This window comes from Mytilus galloprovincialis, chromosome 6 (assembly GCF_965363235.1).
Source record: "Mytilus galloprovincialis chromosome 6, xbMytGall1.hap1.1, whole genome shotgun sequence".
In the NCBI taxonomy this organism is placed as follows: Eukaryota; Metazoa; Mollusca; class Bivalvia; order Mytilida; family Mytilidae; genus Mytilus; species Mytilus galloprovincialis.
In genome coordinates this window covers 30,327,405-30,346,248 of record NC_134843.1, presented here as the reverse complement: position 1 = coordinate 30,346,248, position 18,844 = coordinate 30,327,405, and the positions used below count along the sequence as shown (strand labels likewise).

The window sequence follows — 18,844 nt, the reverse complement described above, 5'->3', positions numbered from 1 at the left end:
AAAGTCAGGAAAAGGTTAGTCATTGGATGGTATTACTAGAATCTGTTACCTCAGATACTGGTACTGCTACTTCAGGAGATGAAAGTAAAGTCAGGAAAAGGTTAGTCATTTGGTGTTATTTAATACTGGAACTTCTGGCATGGATATTCCACCTGGGACATGCAAAGTGAAATCTGGTGGTCAGTATTCCATCACTTTTGATAATGGCAACATAATAATAAACATTGTTGTTCCCAGTACAATACTTTGTGGGAAAAATAGAAATACCATGCGTTCATCTGTCTTGTTAGTGCTCTCAAATGTACAATACTAACCAGAATTTTATGAAACTTATATCATAGGTTTATATCACTTCAAGCAAAAAGCAAGGTTACAACAGAACCATACTGGCAACACAGTATGTGCTTTGAAGTTTTGTTTTGATATCTCTTACCATTAGGAAAAGTTGTGCTTTAAGTGTGACATTATAAATTTTACAAATTTTCAATGTTGTGTAAAAACAATAATAATGAATGAATTAAATATCGTAAATATTTGTCTGACACTGTTGAGATTGGCATTAGGCCTGAGTTTAATAAACTAAGGTGTATCTGTAATTTGGTGAACCATAATAAAACAATGTTGAAATTTTACTCTCTTCATCACACTTTTGCTTCATTTTTATTCTCATCACCATAAACTTTAGAATGACTACATCTAGCATTAGAACTAATGGAAAAATAACAAAGTTGGATGCTCTTATTTTGTTCTTTAAAACCACTAACTTTTAATTTGTAGAAGTTCAAAGGGTCATGCCAAGAAAACTGCATTGAGCCGTGGAATATCAACATTTGATGCTCTGGAATGTAAACCATTGCCTACTCCCACAAAAGACAAGAAGGATGTGGAAAAACTGATAGAGGATGAAAAAAGGGAGAAGGGAAAGGTGATTTGATTTGTCATATTGTATACTTCGATATGAGATAGATATATTGGATATTGAATTATATTGGCCAAAAACATGTCTTGTATGAATGATGTTTTCAAAAAAAGATGTCTTGTACAAATTGTGTTTGCCGAAAAAGATGTCTTGTATGAATAGTTTTTAGCCTAGAATATTACTGCCAATTTTTTTTAACTTTGGATAAAACAGTTTTATTAACATGATTATAGCATTTTCTGAAAATCACAATGATTAAACCTCACATTTTCGAACATTTCTGATAATTGCAATAATTAAATGCATTCAAAAGTTTCTGAATTTACAAAATTTGATTGTCAGAGAATCTGACTAACAACCAGCTTGGTATATCTTGGTTTAACTGTATATATTTTCTTTAAGGTTGCTTGGAAAGTATTTATGATGTATCTGAGAGCTATAGGACTAGGGGCTGCATTCTGGATTTTTATCCTGTATCTATTATACCAAGGGGCGTCTATAGCCTCTAATATCTGGTTAAGTCAGTGGACTGATGATAAGGAGTTACAGGACAGGAGCAAAGCTAATACAACTGAGTACAAAGATAGAAATATGATGTTCCTTGGGGTTTATGGTGGTCTTGGAATAGTTCAGGGTGAGTAATTGAGTACAGAGATAGAAATATGATGTTGCTTGGGGTTTGTGGTGGTCTTGGAATAATTCAGCGTGAGTTACTGAGTTTCTGGGTTTTATTCATAAAAGAGGGGGATTTTCCAGTTTTCGGTCAAAAACTTGAAAATGCTTTCAGCAGTTCTTATGAAACTTTGGTGAATTGTTTAGATCTATTGATGTAAGCTCCCTTTAGAATTTTATAAACTTTACATTTTACATTTCTGAGTTATGGGGTTTTATTCCATAAAAAAGGGGGGATTTTCCAGTTTTGGACAATATCTCAAAAATGTTGTCAGCAATTCTCATGAAACTTTGGTGAGTTGTTTATATCTATTGATGTAAGCTCCCTTTTGATTTTCATAAATTTCTGATATGATATTGAGAATTAATTGAACTTTATTTGTTTATAGTCTGACAACTGATTTACTAAGTATTGCGCAACAGCACATGTACAGTGTATTGCACAACAGCAAGAAATCTTTAATTGAATATAAATTCAATTCATATAACCAATTTCAAGTTCTTTCACAATATTTATTCAGAAACCTATAATATGTCAAATATTAAATTACAATACCCCAATTCAGACCAGTATCAAGCTTGAATATTGTGTCCATTTTTGCCCCAACTGTTCAGGGTTGGACCTCTGGTGCATATCCAGCTGTGCTCAGCGAAGCAGTTTATTCCATCTTACCATCATGTTTTATATTTTGTATTTTTAGGTATAATGGTATTGATTTACTCCCTTGTTGCCATACTACGACAGGTCAGAGCTTCAGGACAACTCCATTACGACATGTTAAACAATATAATGAAAGCTCCAATGGCCTTCTTTGATACAACACCAGTCGGTAGAATTGTAAATAGATTTTCCAGTGATGTTGCCACCATAGACAGCATGTTACCCATGAACTTTAGGATGTTTCTAGGCACAACGATCGGCACATTGAGTACATTGGTTGTTATAACTTACAGTACACCTATATTTCTAGCTGTTGTTTTACCACTGGCCATTGTATATTACCTCATGCAGGTAGGTAAAGGTGTTATATTATTCAATATTATTAATTCGTATATTTTAACTAATTTGATTAGTTCAGGGATAGTCACATGTTAAACTATATTTTTGAAGGTAGATAGAAAACAGCAGATAGCAAAAGTGATATTGTGCAGTTATTTTTAGAATATCTAAAAACCAATATACTTTGTATCAACATCGAATGAATTTCATGATATTGTTAAAAGTTTTTAATAGTGTTTATTTATGATTGATAATTTGAAAAAAATCTTAAAATACATAAGATGTACACAAAAAATAATTAAAAAAATAATTGAAAGAAAGACTAATATATGTTGTTATTGTCAAAGTGACAATGAGACATCTATAAAATTTCAACAAAATTAAATGATTGATACAAATATGGTCGGATATTAATAATATAATAAGTATAGCCTTTGTATGAGGTCAATACAGGATATATCGACCCAATGAAGAATATCGACCTCTGACTTCTTTATCAATCATATACTTCTTTCAGGTCAATAGATCCTTGAATTGACTTCACACAAAGGCTATAATTGTATAATAATTACCTTTGAATATAGTCAATATAGGGATTTATCGACCTGCAAGTAGTATATTGATATAAATATATATCATCGTATTGACCTCATACAAAGGCTACAACTATTATATTATTGTTAAGATGTCAGAAATACAACATTTACATACATTCGTGGGCAGCTCGAAAGGGGTCTAATTTGGGGGTTCTGATCCCGGATCCCCCTAACTGTTTTGTCAGATTTCCGTATCCCGCTTACACTATGTACGTTAGCAGTTCTCAGTTTTTTGTTATTTCCCGTGTCCCACTAGACTTCATTTTCCGTTTTCACGGCACAACAATTTGACTTTCACGTGTCACGCTTACCAAAAAATCAGCAATCCTGTGTCACGCTTAGACCCCAATGAGACCCACTTGAAATATGTCATTTATTTATCATGCAATCCACAAACTATCCTCAGTACCATGGTTCAGTGGTCAGTGGTATGATTTTAGTGTATAGCATGACTGTGAGGTGTACATGTCTATCTAGCAGGGTTCAAATGACCATGATCTCATTTCCATACAACATTGATTATGTTTAGTTCATTTGATACCTACACTAAAACCTTCATATTACATACTTTCAATATTAATTCTATGATAAGTAAAACAGGCAAGACATTTCAGAGTGTGCACTCTTATTATACTAGGTGACTGAATATATGTTGTTCACTAAAACTGCTGTATCTCAAAACTTTTTTTTAACTCAATCCTTCTTTAGAACTGCATGTAGACAGATCTTCTTGTAAAACTCACAAAGAGTTATCCCTCTTCCCACTGGATTGAGATTTAAATAAACAGATGTACGATTAACTCTTGAAAACATGATTTATTTATAATATTGATTGAAAAAAGATAGATTGATATGTAGACAGATAAAATATTAAAAGGTAATTTTAGATATCTTAATTTAATGGGATTGATAAACAACATGCAGGAAATCTTGGCATTAAAAGACCAACAAACCACAACATCCTTCATAATATTTGAATGACCAATCTTTTTCAAATTTTTTATTTACAGAAATTTTATATACCTACCTCTAGACAGTTACAAAGGTTGGAGTCCACAACAAAGTCTCCAATATTTAATCACTTTAGTGAGACTATTAATGGAGCCTCAACACTGAGGGCCTACAAAGAGCAGCCTAGATTTATACAGGAGTCCCTAGACAGAGTCGACAAAAATATCAGCTTCTACTTTACTAAAATAGCATCTAACAGGTAAATATTCATCTTCCTTGGTAAAAATAAACCAATTTAGGCAAATTGTAAGATTTATCACATATGATAACATGATTTATCATATGTTTAGTACAAGATACAGCAATTTTGTATATCTAATAAAGGTTCTTTTTTCCAGTCTGTATCACCTACCCTGTATTGCATACCCCGTATCGCATGGCTAAACCCGTATCGCATACCCCGTATCGCATAGCAATCCCATATCGCATACCTGGCATGACGTCACAATTCGAATGACGTCAACGTTTGACCTATGACGTCCAGTTGCTGTTCCTACTAAAAAAATGTCATATCATTTCAACTTAAATCGATATTTAAAAAAAAAATCATTACCCAGTAACTTTACTAGCGATTTTCATAAAAAATAAATACAATAATATGTAGAAATGGCTGTAAAAACTGTAAAAGAAAAAGGCAGCTGAAAAAATACAGGAAAATCTTAATGTTCTTTTCTTCCTTATATTTTTCAGACGATTTAAAAAAAAACGGATATTGCATGAATCTGATTCTGTAAAAATATATGATAAACAGAATAATACATGGCAAAATCCGTATCGCATGCTGTATCACCACTCGACCAATATCAGCCCTTGGGACCTTCGGCCTTTGGGACTGATATTGGTTTCTCGTGATGATACAGCATGCGATACGGATTTTGCCATGTATTATTCTATTTTTATCATATATTTAGTACAAAATACAGCAATTTTGTATATCTAATAAAGGTTCTTTTTTCCAGTCTGTATCACCTACCCTGTATCGCATACCCCGTATCGCATAGCTAAACCCGTATTGCATAGCAAAATCCGTATCGCATACCTGGCGTGACATCATAATTAGAATGACGTCAACGTTTGAACGCTGACGTGCAGTTGCTGCATTTTCAGGCTTAGGGGAAAAAATGATTTCTATTAAAAAAAAAAAAAAACGTCCCATCATTTCAACTTAAATCGATTTTTTTCCAAATAATTATTACCCAGTAACTTGACGAGCGATTTTTATATAAAATAGTACAATAAGATGTAGAAATATCTGAAGTTTTATTGTTTATTTGGTCATAATTTGCGTGAAGTTTGTTTCTGCACAAATGCATTTTTGTACGATTTTAATTTGGTTTTAAAAAATATATTATAAACAGAATAATACATTGCAAAATCCGTATCACACACTGTATCACCCTCGAACAATATCATCCCTTGGGCCTAAAGGCCCTCAGGCTGATATTGGTATCTCGGGATGATACGGCATATGATACGGATTTTGCCATGTATTATTCTCTATAGAAAGTAGCCAAGTATTTGAACTTTAAGGGTCTGAAATTGCAAATAGAGAAAAAATAAAAACAGCATGTTTTAAATTTCATACGTCCAAAACTCTTTCCTGGATTTACCTCAATCAAGAACTCTCAAAGCCAAATATCTGAAAGATAAAAACTGAAACAGTCAAAGATTTGTATGACCAAAATGGATCTAAAAATAGCCAATTCAATCTTAGATGAGTACAAAATAAAAACATCTTGACCTGATGCAGAGGAACGACAACTGGACTTTAAAGCTTGACAAGTAAATATCTGCAGAAAACTGAGGGAGGTTATGGATTAACAATATGACTGATGAAAAAACTTTTAATTACTCTTTGTAAATACTGCCAATTATCAATGCAAAATATTGAAATTTTAAGGAATGACATACTTTTGAGTTCACAAATTTGTGAGTTGCACTCCAATGATTGGAAAATTCTTGTTCTGTTGTTAGTTTCTGATGTCACAGCTTAAATGTGAAAAATTATTTAACTGGGTGTTAAGATGGTACCCAACACTTTCACTAAAATTAATTTGGCTCGTTTAATTTTCATAAAATTTTGACAAAGTATTTACTTTGACTCTTTGACAAAAAGATAAAAATTAAAAAAAAATTGAACCAACAGTTTTGTCAGAAAAATTACACTGGTTATATAGCAATTTGACAAACACCAATTTTGATCAATGAGAAGCTTAATATTTCTTAAACAACACAACGTAATTAAAACGTTTAGCTGACTTTACAGAGTTATCTCCCTGTAGTGTTAGGTACCACCTTAAACATTGGATAAATTTTATCTTAATTTTGATTATTTCCAGTTTGTTCCTTGTTTTCCTTTACTTTGAATGCTTAGTGCTTCAACTTAATCATTCTTGTAATGTTAGAATTATTAGTAATAGAATATTAAGAATTAAGCAACATATGCATAAAAATGAATAAAAAAACATTTTGTATATAACAGAGATATGGGTTTAATTGGTTTTTGAAAAATCAAAATTACTTTAAATTTTGATATTCTGTTTTTCAGATGGTTAGGTTGGAGATTAGAGTTCATAGGAAACTTAATCGTATTTTCAGCCGCCTTGTTTGCGGTTGTTTCAAATATCTCAGGAGGATTGGTTGGTTTGTCCGTGTCATATGCTTTACAGGTAAACTTTATAGAGAATGTTCACTCTGCTGCTAAAATCAAAGAAGTATTGACTGTTTTTTTTTGCAACTGGCAATTTTTTTAAATATTTTATGACATCCAAATTAATGTCAATGCCACACAGGTAGGACGTAGCTTTTAAGTATTGGAGAATTTGAGCAAGCTATTTCATCTAAGAAATATTAATTTCAATATTTAAAAAAATGTTCTGGTTAGAAATTATATATACCAGTCAGTCCAGTGGCAAGAAATCACTGAATGCTTGTTTAAGTTTTGAGTGTAAACTTTAAACATCAATCACTAGTTATATTTGCTTTGTGACAATTGTTTACCATCACTCTATTTTTATGCCCAACCTACGATAGTAGAGGGGCATTATGCTTTCTGGTCTGTGGCTCCGCTCCGTTCGTCTGTGCGTCTGTTCAGGTTAAAGTTTTTGGTCAAGGTAGTTTTTGATGAAGTTGAAGTCCAATCAACTTGAAACTTAGTACACATGTTCCTTATGATATGATCTTTCTAATTTTAATGCCAAATAAGAGTTTTTACCCCAATTTCACGGTCCACTGAACATAGAAAATGATAGTGCGAGTGGGGCATCCGTGTACTGGGGACACATTCTTGTTTTTTATATTATATATAACTTATGTACTCAGTTTGGTATAATATTTTGGGACATAAAAATGGTAAATAATTTTAAATATTTTTTTTGTTTTTGATAAATAATCTCTATTCATATGAGGATGATTAATCAAAATATGTAAATTAGAATATTTAATTTGAATGTTTTAAAGAGTTCGTATGTGTCTATCCAGATAAAATGAATGTTGTTTGACTATACTATGACAACCTTTCAAAAAGTTAAAAGAAATCTTTTCATGTGATCATGAAATATGAAATTATGATTTCCTTAAAGCACACACACACATGACTTTGTGAAATCCATGTACTTGACATCAAATGTTTTTGTTCTCAATCCATGAAATTGGTACCTACATTGTCATATGAATCCAAACTGATTACAGGTAACAAGTGCATTAAACATGTTAGTGAGGAATTCCAGTGATCTAGAAACCAATGTTGTATCTGTAGAAAGACTTAAAGAATATGCTGAAGTAGAAACAGAGGTAGGGATATTGTATTTTGTGTTTTGTTTTGTTTTTGCTATTTGTTAAGCACCCCCCTTTTTCCCCCGACATTAAGTGTTCCCCTTGTAAAATACTTAAATACATCCCAAAGTTAGTTTCCCCTCTCTTACTTTAGTTTGCCTTAACTAAATGTTATGAAACTTTTACACAATACTTATTACCTCAAAACACAAATCAAGTACAAATTTGGGTGGTGTCTCTTTCACCATTTGTAAGTTATGTCCCTTTATAACATTATATGCAAGCTGTGGCATCAACTGTGTCCATGATTCTTCATTTATTTCATTTTGTTCTATTTTTAAGATTTAGATTTTAAAACATTATATGCATAATTTAAAAAAAAGTTAAAATAACAGATTTATAGTTGACGAAAGTTTTATGATGAAATAGTTGTATGAAAATGCATAGTGAAGTCTTTAAAATGACAAACAAAATTTGTTTGGAGTTTAGGGACAATCTAATAAATATTTTGCTTACAATGCATGTACCAAGTTTGGACCATGTTTGTCAATGGTCTGTTCAATGTGATTTTTTATAAACTTTAAGTCAACAAATTAGAACACTTTTCTTTTAAGAATATATCCATGAAATTTCTTTTTAATTTTACAGGTTGTATTAACCTTTTAACTACTCTTGAAAAATTGACTCATGCTTGATTTAATTACAGCAGTATTATATTTTTGTACTGTGCCTTACTTCCAGTTAGAAAGGTAAAACTGTTTTCGTCCATCAAGTTATATTTTATTCTTATATGACGTGCTTCTTTCGCTTTGCAAAAAACAACACCGTGATAAAATTCTCCATATATCTATACTTAGCGCAGACTCAGAGATATACATAATAATGGCTGTTACAATATACTTCCCACGTAAATCCACTGTATTGGAACCTATTTGTAAACCATTTGTCGATTTATTTTTTTTTTTAAATTGCAGTTAAAAAAGACAAAATAACTTATTCTAATTCGGATGCATAATAAAAAGAAGTAATGCACAAGAGCTCGGAGAAATCAACAAAATAAAAATAAAATAAAATTCCGCGAAAGTCTTTTAAAGTTTTTGACGCATTTAAGTCATTTCAAAACATGACGTCATACAAATGAAAACGCTACAGTTGAACGTTTTCTGAAAAGTGAACCATCGAAATTCGTGTAATATTGTATTAAAATTGATTTGTAAGGTAGGTTTTGTTTTATTTTCTATTCTATTGCATTTTTTGCATATTTACTGATTTCAGCAAGTCAACATGGCGGCTCCTTAGTTACAAAATGTCAACTTTGGATTTGACGGTAGCTTACGAGAAAAACATGTAAATTAAAAATGGCAAATGTTGGGTTTGTGAATTTAAAGAATTAAACAGATTTTTTTTTCTAGCGGTTATTCACTAAACAATCCATGCAAGCTACAGATTTTATGAATATTTGACCTTTATCGAACCAGGAGTAAAAAAAGAACAGCCACACACACAGCATACCTACCATCGCTTCAGTTTTTTAATGACCGTATTTGTCCTATTAGAATCGAAATAATTCATGGAAGCCATAGATTGTTGGAAATTTACACATGGCCTAGGCCAATTTCCAACAATCTATGGCTTCTATGAATTATTTCTTAAATTTACAATTTTTTTGTTATAGGCTGAATGGATCAGACCATTCAGGAGACCACCACATGATTGGCCAAACACTGGAGCCTGTAACTTCATAGATTATAAAACTAGATACAGGGAAGGCTTGGACCTGGTTATCAGGGGAATATCATGTCAAATCCAAGGAGGAGAAAAGGTAACTAGTCTATATCTATGAAAAAAAAATACTTGTAATATGAGATCTACAAATTTAGCTATAAAATTTCTTGCCTTTCTTGAAAGATTAAAATTTTGACTTAAGAAATATTATGGTGAGAATTTGTAATTCAACTGCTTACATTGCTAAGATAACATTATGAAATTGAAGAATTAAAAAAAAAAATTGTAATGATACAAGAAAATTTTAGCCCATTTATATACAAAAAGTTCTTTTTATAGAAAATTTGAATTACTATTGGAATCCAATTAAGCTATGTTGCATTATATATTTTTGATATTTTATGTTTTTAGGTTGGAATAGTGGGGAGAACAGGGGCAGGTAAATCTTCCTTGATGATGGCATTGTTCAGACTTATAGAAGCTTCTGATGGTAGTATTGTTATTGATGGACAGAGAATATCAGATATGGGTCTTCATGATCTACGTAGCAAGCTTACCATCCTACCTCAGGTATGTAGTATTGTAATTGATGGACAGGGAATATCAGATATGGGTCTTTATGATCTACGTAGCAAGCTTACCATTTTACCTCAGGTATAGTATTAAAATACAATTATCACTTCATTTACAAACAAAACTCATTTATTTTTCATTTACATTAAAGAGACTTAACTTGCTCCTGATAAAGTTAAGATAATTTTCAATATGTAAAATAAAGATTAAAAAGTAAAATAAAGTTGCAATATGTTTTAACTTTATTACACAGATGCCTTTCAATGAAAATTTTTGGGTTAAGAATCAAAACACTATGATACTAACTTGGTTTCTAAGTCTTCCAAGGTTCATCACTACTTTTGATATACATGAAATATAGTGCATTGATCATTGATTATTATTTACATCCTATCCAACAACAGTTCCAGAATTATATCAATGAAACATATGTTCAGATCAAGGATCCGGAAATTTTTTCACCTAATTTCGGTCATTTTCATATAACTTAAAAGTTGATGCCCCTTTTCAAAAAATGATTGTCAAAATCACATTACTGCATGAGACTCATTATGAGTATGCTCATACTCGATCGTCATGTTCGTAGCATCAACAAACTTGTTTCACTGTTGCATCGCATTTACTTCATGATTTGTCCTACCATTTTCCAAAAATCGTTCAAGAGCAATTAAGGGAAGGCAACAGTTTATAAATAAAATGACTTTAATGACTCAAAACGATAATATTCTCAGTTATTGCTTACGTTTCCTTTGATTCTGAAGTCAAAATTCAAACCGGATGTACTGCGACAATACTAAAACGAACAATTCCGGACTCATTTCCGGGATTAGTTTTATTTATCCAAATCACAGGAAATCATCGGCTTTTTAAATATTTTACCTTTAATAGTGTAAGAATATTAATTAAAATAGTTGCACTAGCTTTATTTAGGATGAAATTATTTTATATTTACAATTAATTGTCTAAATCTGTGGAAGAGAATTTCAAACATGCGTATTACATAGTAAACAAAGCACGTGTGTTAGAAGTAAAAAAATATTTTTTTCTATGAAATTAAACCAAGTTTTAATTTAATTTTAAATCATAATTGACAATTGTCTGACCTGTTGAGTAATTAAATAATGAAGCCAGTTGGTATGGAATTTTTATTTCTTTATAATAATAGTTTGGAGCTTGTGATTAATTGCCAGGTGTGAATTAAAAACACAGGTAAAGAGATTAGCAATCATTAGCCAATAGCTCCCCGAGGCATTAATATAGTTATTAGGAGGGCCCTCAGGATTATAACACTTTAATGAAGTGGCAGTTTAATTACAGGAAGTCGATAACAAAACAAAAATATGTTCAAAATGGCGATTTTGAAAGTCGATCTCAACGAAATGACCGAAATTATTACGGTTGAAAAATAAAATTTGACCTAAATCCCAATTAAAAGTTTAGGACATTATAGTTTCAGTTTAGGACATGACTGGCAAATATGACTGTTTCCGGACCCTTGGTTCAGATATTCACGTTACAAAATGATGTTATACTTATTCAGAAAATTACATAACTTGTGCAAGGTGCAGAAATCTAATATTATGGTCTTAAAATATCAACGTTATCTTAAACAAATGGAGTTATCTTCCTTTGTCCAGAACTGTAGTTGAATCAACTACAAAGACAGCTTTAAACAATTCAATATTTAATTTTTACTTCCCAGTGATAAATTTGCCATTCAATGAGTCTAAGCACTTTGATTATATGAAAAAAAGAAGATCATTTGTATGCCTTGAATTTGTTTTTACCAAACCATATGTTTTTACAGGATCCTGTATTATTTTCTGGTTCACTAAGAATGAACCTTGACCCCTTTGATCAGTATACTGATAGCCAAATATGGACGTCCTTGGAGCATGCTCATTTAAAGAAATTTGTATCTGAGTTACCTGAGAGACTGAGTCATGAATGTGGAGAAGGAGGAGGAAACTTAAGGTGCGTTTGACTAAGATGTAATTTATACTCTGTAGCTTATACCCTGGTCATCTTTAAGTGATACCTTAGCATTGTGTGTTATGTTACATGGCCTAGACAGGGAGGAATAATATTTCCAGCTATGATTTTGACAAAAAATTAATGAAATCCCATAATGAAATGATATTTAATGTTCACTGTGATATGATTTTCTCTGCTACTGTCAAATTGAGTCAACTTATACAGAGGCAGCTTAATCTTAAGTGAATCACAATTTCATTTGCTAAACAGAATAATTACTGTTTTGAAGTACTTATTATAATGCCCCACCTATGATAGAAGTGATCAAATTGTGTTCTGGTTTGTCTGTTAGTTTGTTTCTTTATTCCGTATGAGATTAAAGTTTTTGTTAGAAGTGGGAACCGTAAAGTAGCCGTCACATCAACTTTGTTAGTTTACCATAAAATAAGTCATGGTCACATCAACTTGAATGTTAGTAACACATATTCATTTTGATGTGAACTCTCTAAGATATGATAAATTATCGTTTTGAAATTGATGCAGTGTGAGACAAATCCAACATGATGTCCAATGGACATATTCTTGTTTGTACCTGTCAAAGAAACTTGAATTTGTATCTATTTTGATACTTGTTTACATATTTTCTTAAATGCAACAACCATGCATTTTCAGTATGTAAAAATATAACAAGACAAATTGAAAAGCTAACTTCATGTAGATCAGATATTGATATGATTTCAGCAGGTATGAAAAGAAAAATGGTCTTACTCCAATGAAATTTAATTTTAAAAATAAATTACATGTTTATTTAATTAAGGTCTTTTTTGCTTATTTGCTTTTAGTGTTGGTCAAAGACAACTTATTTGTTTAGCAAGGACATTGTTACGTAAAACAAAGATTTTAGTTTTGGATGAGGCTACTGCTGCAGTTGACATGGAAACAGATGAGTTAATACAGAAAACAATTAGAGAAGAATTTAAAGACTGTACAATATTAACTATAGCACATCGTCTCAATACTATTCTGGATTATGACAAGTAAGTTGATTATCATAGAAGTAAAATAGTTAATGTGGAGACATTTATTTTTTTGTGGGTACCTATTTTAGTGGATATTTATTTTCGTTGTTTTGGCAAAGTCTGCATACATTCCTTTAGAAATTCTGTAATTCATCGAACATTAAAATGGTGGTTTCCCTGTACTTACGAAGTCTACAAAAATTGGTATCCGATGAATATTAATGAATCCATAGTTGGTCAATTTACATTTTGACCCGATTTGTGCTTACTATGTGCAATACAATGGAAGTAGCTCATGGAGCAGGAGCTGTTTTCCCTTTTGAAGCAACTGAGACCACCCTAAGTTTTTATGCCCCACCTACGATAGTAGAGGGGCATTATGTTTTCTGGTCTGTGCCTCCATTCATTCGTTCGTTTGTCCGTCTGTGCGTCCGTTTGCTTCAGGTTAAAGTTTTTGGTCAAGGTAGTTTTTGAAGAAGTTGAAATCCAATTATTTTGAAACTTAGTATACATGTTCCCCATGATATGATCTTTCTAATTTTAATGCCAAATTATAGTTTTGACCCAAATTTCGTGGTCCACTGAACATAGAAAATGATAGTGCGAAGTTCAGGTTAAAGTTTTTGGTCAAGGTAGTTTTTGATGAAGTTAAAGTTACATCAACTTGAAACTTGGTACACATGTTCCCTATGATATGATTTTTCTAATTTTAATTCCAAATTAAAGGTTTAACCCCAATTTTCACGGTCCACTGAACATAGAAAATGATAGTGCGAGTGGGGCATCCGTGTACTATGGACACATTCTTGTTTGTCCAGGTTTATGTTGTAGACTTTAGTATTCTATGTAGTTTTGTATTTTCATGGCCTTTCATTTTTGCCATAGCACTGTCAATTTCCAATGTTGTCCTCTCACCCTTTTTAACAACAATTTAAATGAAGATCTAAATCAATATTCATTTGACTAAGATTTAAAGAGTTTTATGAGCAGTAAGAAAAGATAGATTTTGTTTCTTATTTAATTTTCAAACTGAATGACTTTGAAAAAAAATTGAAAAATAGAAAATATGAACCTGGTTTATTCATCAAACTTTAATTTTAATTTTTCATAACAATTGTTATGCTGTTTCAACACCCTGTAGAGACTAAAAATAGATATCATGTGTGAGTCCTATTTTTATTCAATTTTCCTTATTAAGATGTTATAATTAATATAATACATAGTAACATGACAACTACATGAGTCATTTCCGAACCACAATATGACAGATTGTTATTGACATTATTTGTTTACATCTCAATAATCTACATGTTCCGTCACAGACCAGGTGTCAACAATGTACATAAGTGGTGATTTATAGGTGTACATGGAAATTCTCTATTGTCACTCCACAGATTAATTATTTTACATGGTCATTGTCTTTTAGGGGGGGGGGGATTTTTTCTAATTTTTGATTAATTCCTTAATTTCTTGCTTCAAAGGATAGTAAGAATGAAAACAAAAAGTAAAACATTTAAACTTATTTTTTTGTCAGTCCATGGAAATTCTTTATAGTCACTCCGCAGATTAATTATTTTACTTGGTCATTATTTTTTTTGGGGGGGGGGGGGGGGGTTAAACTTGCTTAATTTCTTGCTTCAAAGAAAGATTAAAATGTAAACAATAAGTAAAACATTTAAATAAATTTTTTTGTTGGATCGTTAAATTTTTTATTTCCATCTTAGACTTTTATTTTGATTGATTTTGGACAATAAAGACAAATTATGTAGTTTATAAATTAATAGGATAATTTCTGCCTTGGTTGTTAAAGTACTGGTAGTATCCAATGACTAGTCAAATCCTTTGACAGGTACAAACAAGAATAAGTGTCCATTGAGCTCTATGTCCTACTCATCATCATAACTTTAATTCAGCATATTTCAGAAAGATGCATTCCAAGGGTTTTGACATCACTTTTATACATATTCATTAAGCCAACTAGCATTTCAAGTCCAAAAGAGATGTATAATTATCTCTCAAGAGACATATATGCTAATAATTAAGTTTTATATGTCTGGGAATGTTCTTAATTGTAGGACCTGCCCTTTATTATGAACTTTTTAGGCTTATTGGATGTAAGGGGTTGTCCTTTGTTGTTTTTATGCCCCATTTATGGGTATTATGTTTCTGGTCTGTGCGTCCATTCATCTGTTCATCTGTCTGTTCGTTCCTTCGTCTGTCCCTCCCTCTTCAGGTGAAAGTTTTTGGTCAAGGTAGTTTTTGATGAAGTTGAAGTCCAATCAACTTGAAACTTACTGGTAGTAACATGTTCCTTATGATATGATCTTTCTAATTTTAATGCCAAATTAGACCTTTTAACCCATTTTCACGGTCCACTGAACATAAAAAATGATAATGCTGATGGGGCATCAGTTTACTAGGTTCTAGGTACTCATTCTTTAAAGTCACTCCACAGATTAATTATTTTACATGATCATTTTTTTTAGGGGGGGGGGGGGTGTAATTTCTTAATTTCTTGCTTCAAAGGAAAGAAGATTGGAATCAAAACAAACAGTAAAACATTTAAACATTTTTTTTTGTCGATCATTAAGTAATTTATTTTTATCTTTGACTTTTATTTTGATTGATTATAGACAATAAAGACAAATTACGTTGTTTACAAATTGTTAAGATAATTTCTGCCTTGGTGGTTAAAGTAGTGTTAGTATCTAATGTCTTTTTCTCAAATGATGCATTCCAAGGGTTTTGAAATCTGTTTTATACGTATACATTAAGCCAAGTAGCCTTTCAAGTCCAAAAGAGATGTATAATTATTTCTCATGAGACATATATGCTAATAATTAAGTTTTACATGTCCATGAATGTTCTTAAATTGTAGGACCTGCCCTTTATTATGAACTTTTCAGGCTTATTTGATATAAGGGGTTGTTCTTTGTTGTTTTTATGTTATCGGTTCATCTATATTAAGTTCTTTTCAATATTGATATAGAAGCTGTTACAAATAAATGGCACTACTTATCTTAGAGGGGGATGGACCTCTATCTGGACTCCAGAATAGGGTGTTTTTAAGCTGAGGATTTCAAGATTGATCCTTTTGGGATCCAGGAATCTTTTTTTCAAATTTCAGGATGTCAGGATTTACATTTCTTGAAATTCAGGACCTCAGGATTTCATGTTTTTAAGCTGGGATTTCAGGATCAGGACCCCTCCATTTTTTGTTTTTATACACACTCTTGATTATTTTTGTCTTTACGGAGTAGGAGCCAAATAGGTTGACATGTTTTATCAGACTGAAAATGTATCATGACTTTGTTGATTAATGCTTTTAATAGAGGTTTTCTGTATTGAGTATTAGAAGGTTCATTTTATTCCCTTCAGAGTTGCAATCAGAAAATGAAATGTGGATCACCGTATACATTAAGGAATCACACAACATTTCAAAGAAGGTGAAAGTTTTATGTATACTTTTTTAACATAATGGGTACTTAACATGATTATCCATGTGGGTACAATATCAAAATAAAAAGATGGTAAATTTTTAAAGGGACTCCATTCTATGGTGTTAGACTGATATCCTGTTCCAAAGGCTCCGGTTCCTAATTATAATTTATAAAGGGGCTCCAGTCTCGGGTACTAGACTGGTATCTTGTCAACTGGGATCCTGTTCCAAAGGCTTTGTTTCCTAATTATAATTTATAAAGGAGCTCCAGTCTTTGGTACTAGACTGGTATCTTGTCAACTGGGGTCCTGTTCCAAAGGCTCTGTTTCTTAAAATCATAAATGTTAACGTCTTGACTTATCCATTGAAAAATAGGATCAAGTGAGAATAGGATACATCATTCTTGTTTGTTTTTCTTATAAATGAGGTTTTGATGTCAAATAAATCTTACATTATTCTACAAGTACTCATTACACATTTTATGCGCCATTAGTTGATTTATGTAGATCGATATTTCACATTTTTTCTGTCACTTTAAAAGTATATAACATATTTGTGTGAAGTAATTTGATAAATGAGTGAATAATTGTTTTAATTGTGTTTATTACCGAAATAAATTGTGTAAATGAATTACACTTTAATAAATATATAATTTGTTGAAAATAAAAATAATTGGATCAACAAGGAAATGACATGTGATAATTTATCCATCATTCAAATATTTTTGAAATAGTCAAATAAATGGTGTGATTTCAAGACCCATAGCACATCTTGAATTGATTGATATGAATTTATTATTAAAAAAACAACAACATTACAGTTGTGAACATGGTTATTAAAATATAAAGTATTTGTGAAATGTTTATGCTATGCTAAAACTTTGTATTCATTTCTGATATATGAAACAAATTCTATTTTTCAATCTTTCCCCTTTTAATTTTTTATTATCCTTCATTTTGATATGTAGGAAAAAACTATTAAATATTGTAAATTCATATATTTTTACTCATATTTTATTATTTGGATTGTTGCCTTATGGACAAAAATGCAAGATTAATTAATATTGTGATTTCAGAAAATATTGCATACAAGTGATACTGCTATTTTTTGTTTGTTTGTAAAACCTATCCTTTTGCAACAATAAAAACATCAACTACTCTTCTCTGATTTTATAATTATCTCTTTCTAGACTTGTATTAAATTTATCTATGTATTTGTTTTCAGAGTAATGGTACTAGACCAAGGTTTGATAAAGGAATATAACTCACCAGACAGTCTATTAAAGGACAAGACAACAGTATTCTATGGAATGGCAAAAGCTGCTAACATTGTCTCATAAACCATTGAGGGAATCAGTATCATTCCTTCTACTAGGAATTGGATTTGTTTTGAATGTTTGGATTGTGGTGATAACTTATTTTCTTTGAGAATTACAAATGAAAGAGTTAGTACTGAAAAAACTATTACCAATAGTAGTATTATGATTTTGATCAGGAAACCTATGGATCTTCTGATTCAATTGGCTAATCTATGGACCTTCTTATTACGATTTGGCTAACCTATAGACCTTCTGATAACAAGGTTCGTTAAAGGTTATCCATGTCTGTATGATATTCATGTGCCGTTAAAACAACTACATCCTTGCTGTTGTTGATCATGTTGAGAAATCCTGTTTTGTTGTTTTGTACAAATGTAGAATACTTGTAGTGCTGACTTGTGTGATATGTAGATTTTAATGTAGATATGTGTTTGTTGATAGTCTTCCTAAATCTTGTTGAAAAAAACTCAGCCTCTGTGCTTCCCAATAAAACAAATCTGTGATTTGATTGAATGTGGTGTAGTTATTGCATTTGTCATATAAAACTGTATCATCACTGAATTTGTAAAAACCAAACCAATGCTTAAATTGCATGGAATAGAAAACTTGTTCCCAGAAATGAAAAAAAAGACCAGCAAAAGTACCTATGGAAGTAATTTCTGCCGTATTTTAAAACCTTTTGATGAATGAATGAACTTTATAGAAAACCAAATATTGTATTTATTCAATGGAAAAATTAAATTGGCAAAAATCTAAGTGGCCAGGTAAACACTAACTCATTCTGGGCAAAGTTATTTTTCATTCCCAATAAAAGATACATGCAT

General features: G+C 31.3%; 1 protein-coding gene across 1 annotated transcript in view; it reads left to right on the top strand.

The window, feature by feature from the left end:
* Positions 1–18,591, top strand: part of LOC143079338 (multidrug resistance-associated protein 1-like) — a 46,021-nt gene extending 27,430 nt beyond the window's left edge. Inside the window, exons 21-31 of the mRNA XM_076254593.1 lie at positions 778–925; positions 1,322–1,553; positions 2,293–2,603; positions 4,198–4,397; positions 6,747–6,867; positions 7,889–7,990; positions 9,648–9,794; positions 10,109–10,267; positions 12,078–12,244; positions 13,087–13,281; positions 17,927–18,591. Coding sequence (XP_076110708.1) covers positions 778–925; positions 1,322–1,553; positions 2,293–2,603; positions 4,198–4,397; positions 6,747–6,867; positions 7,889–7,990; positions 9,648–9,794; positions 10,109–10,267; positions 12,078–12,244; positions 13,087–13,281; positions 17,927–18,041 — 1,897 coding nt within the window. The 3' untranslated portion in view covers positions 18,042–18,591. The remainder of the gene's footprint in view (positions 1–777; positions 926–1,321; positions 1,554–2,292; positions 2,604–4,197; positions 4,398–6,746; positions 6,868–7,888; positions 7,991–9,647; positions 9,795–10,108; positions 10,268–12,077; positions 12,245–13,086; positions 13,282–17,926) is intronic.
* The last annotated feature ends 253 nt before the right edge of the window (positions 18,592–18,844 follow it).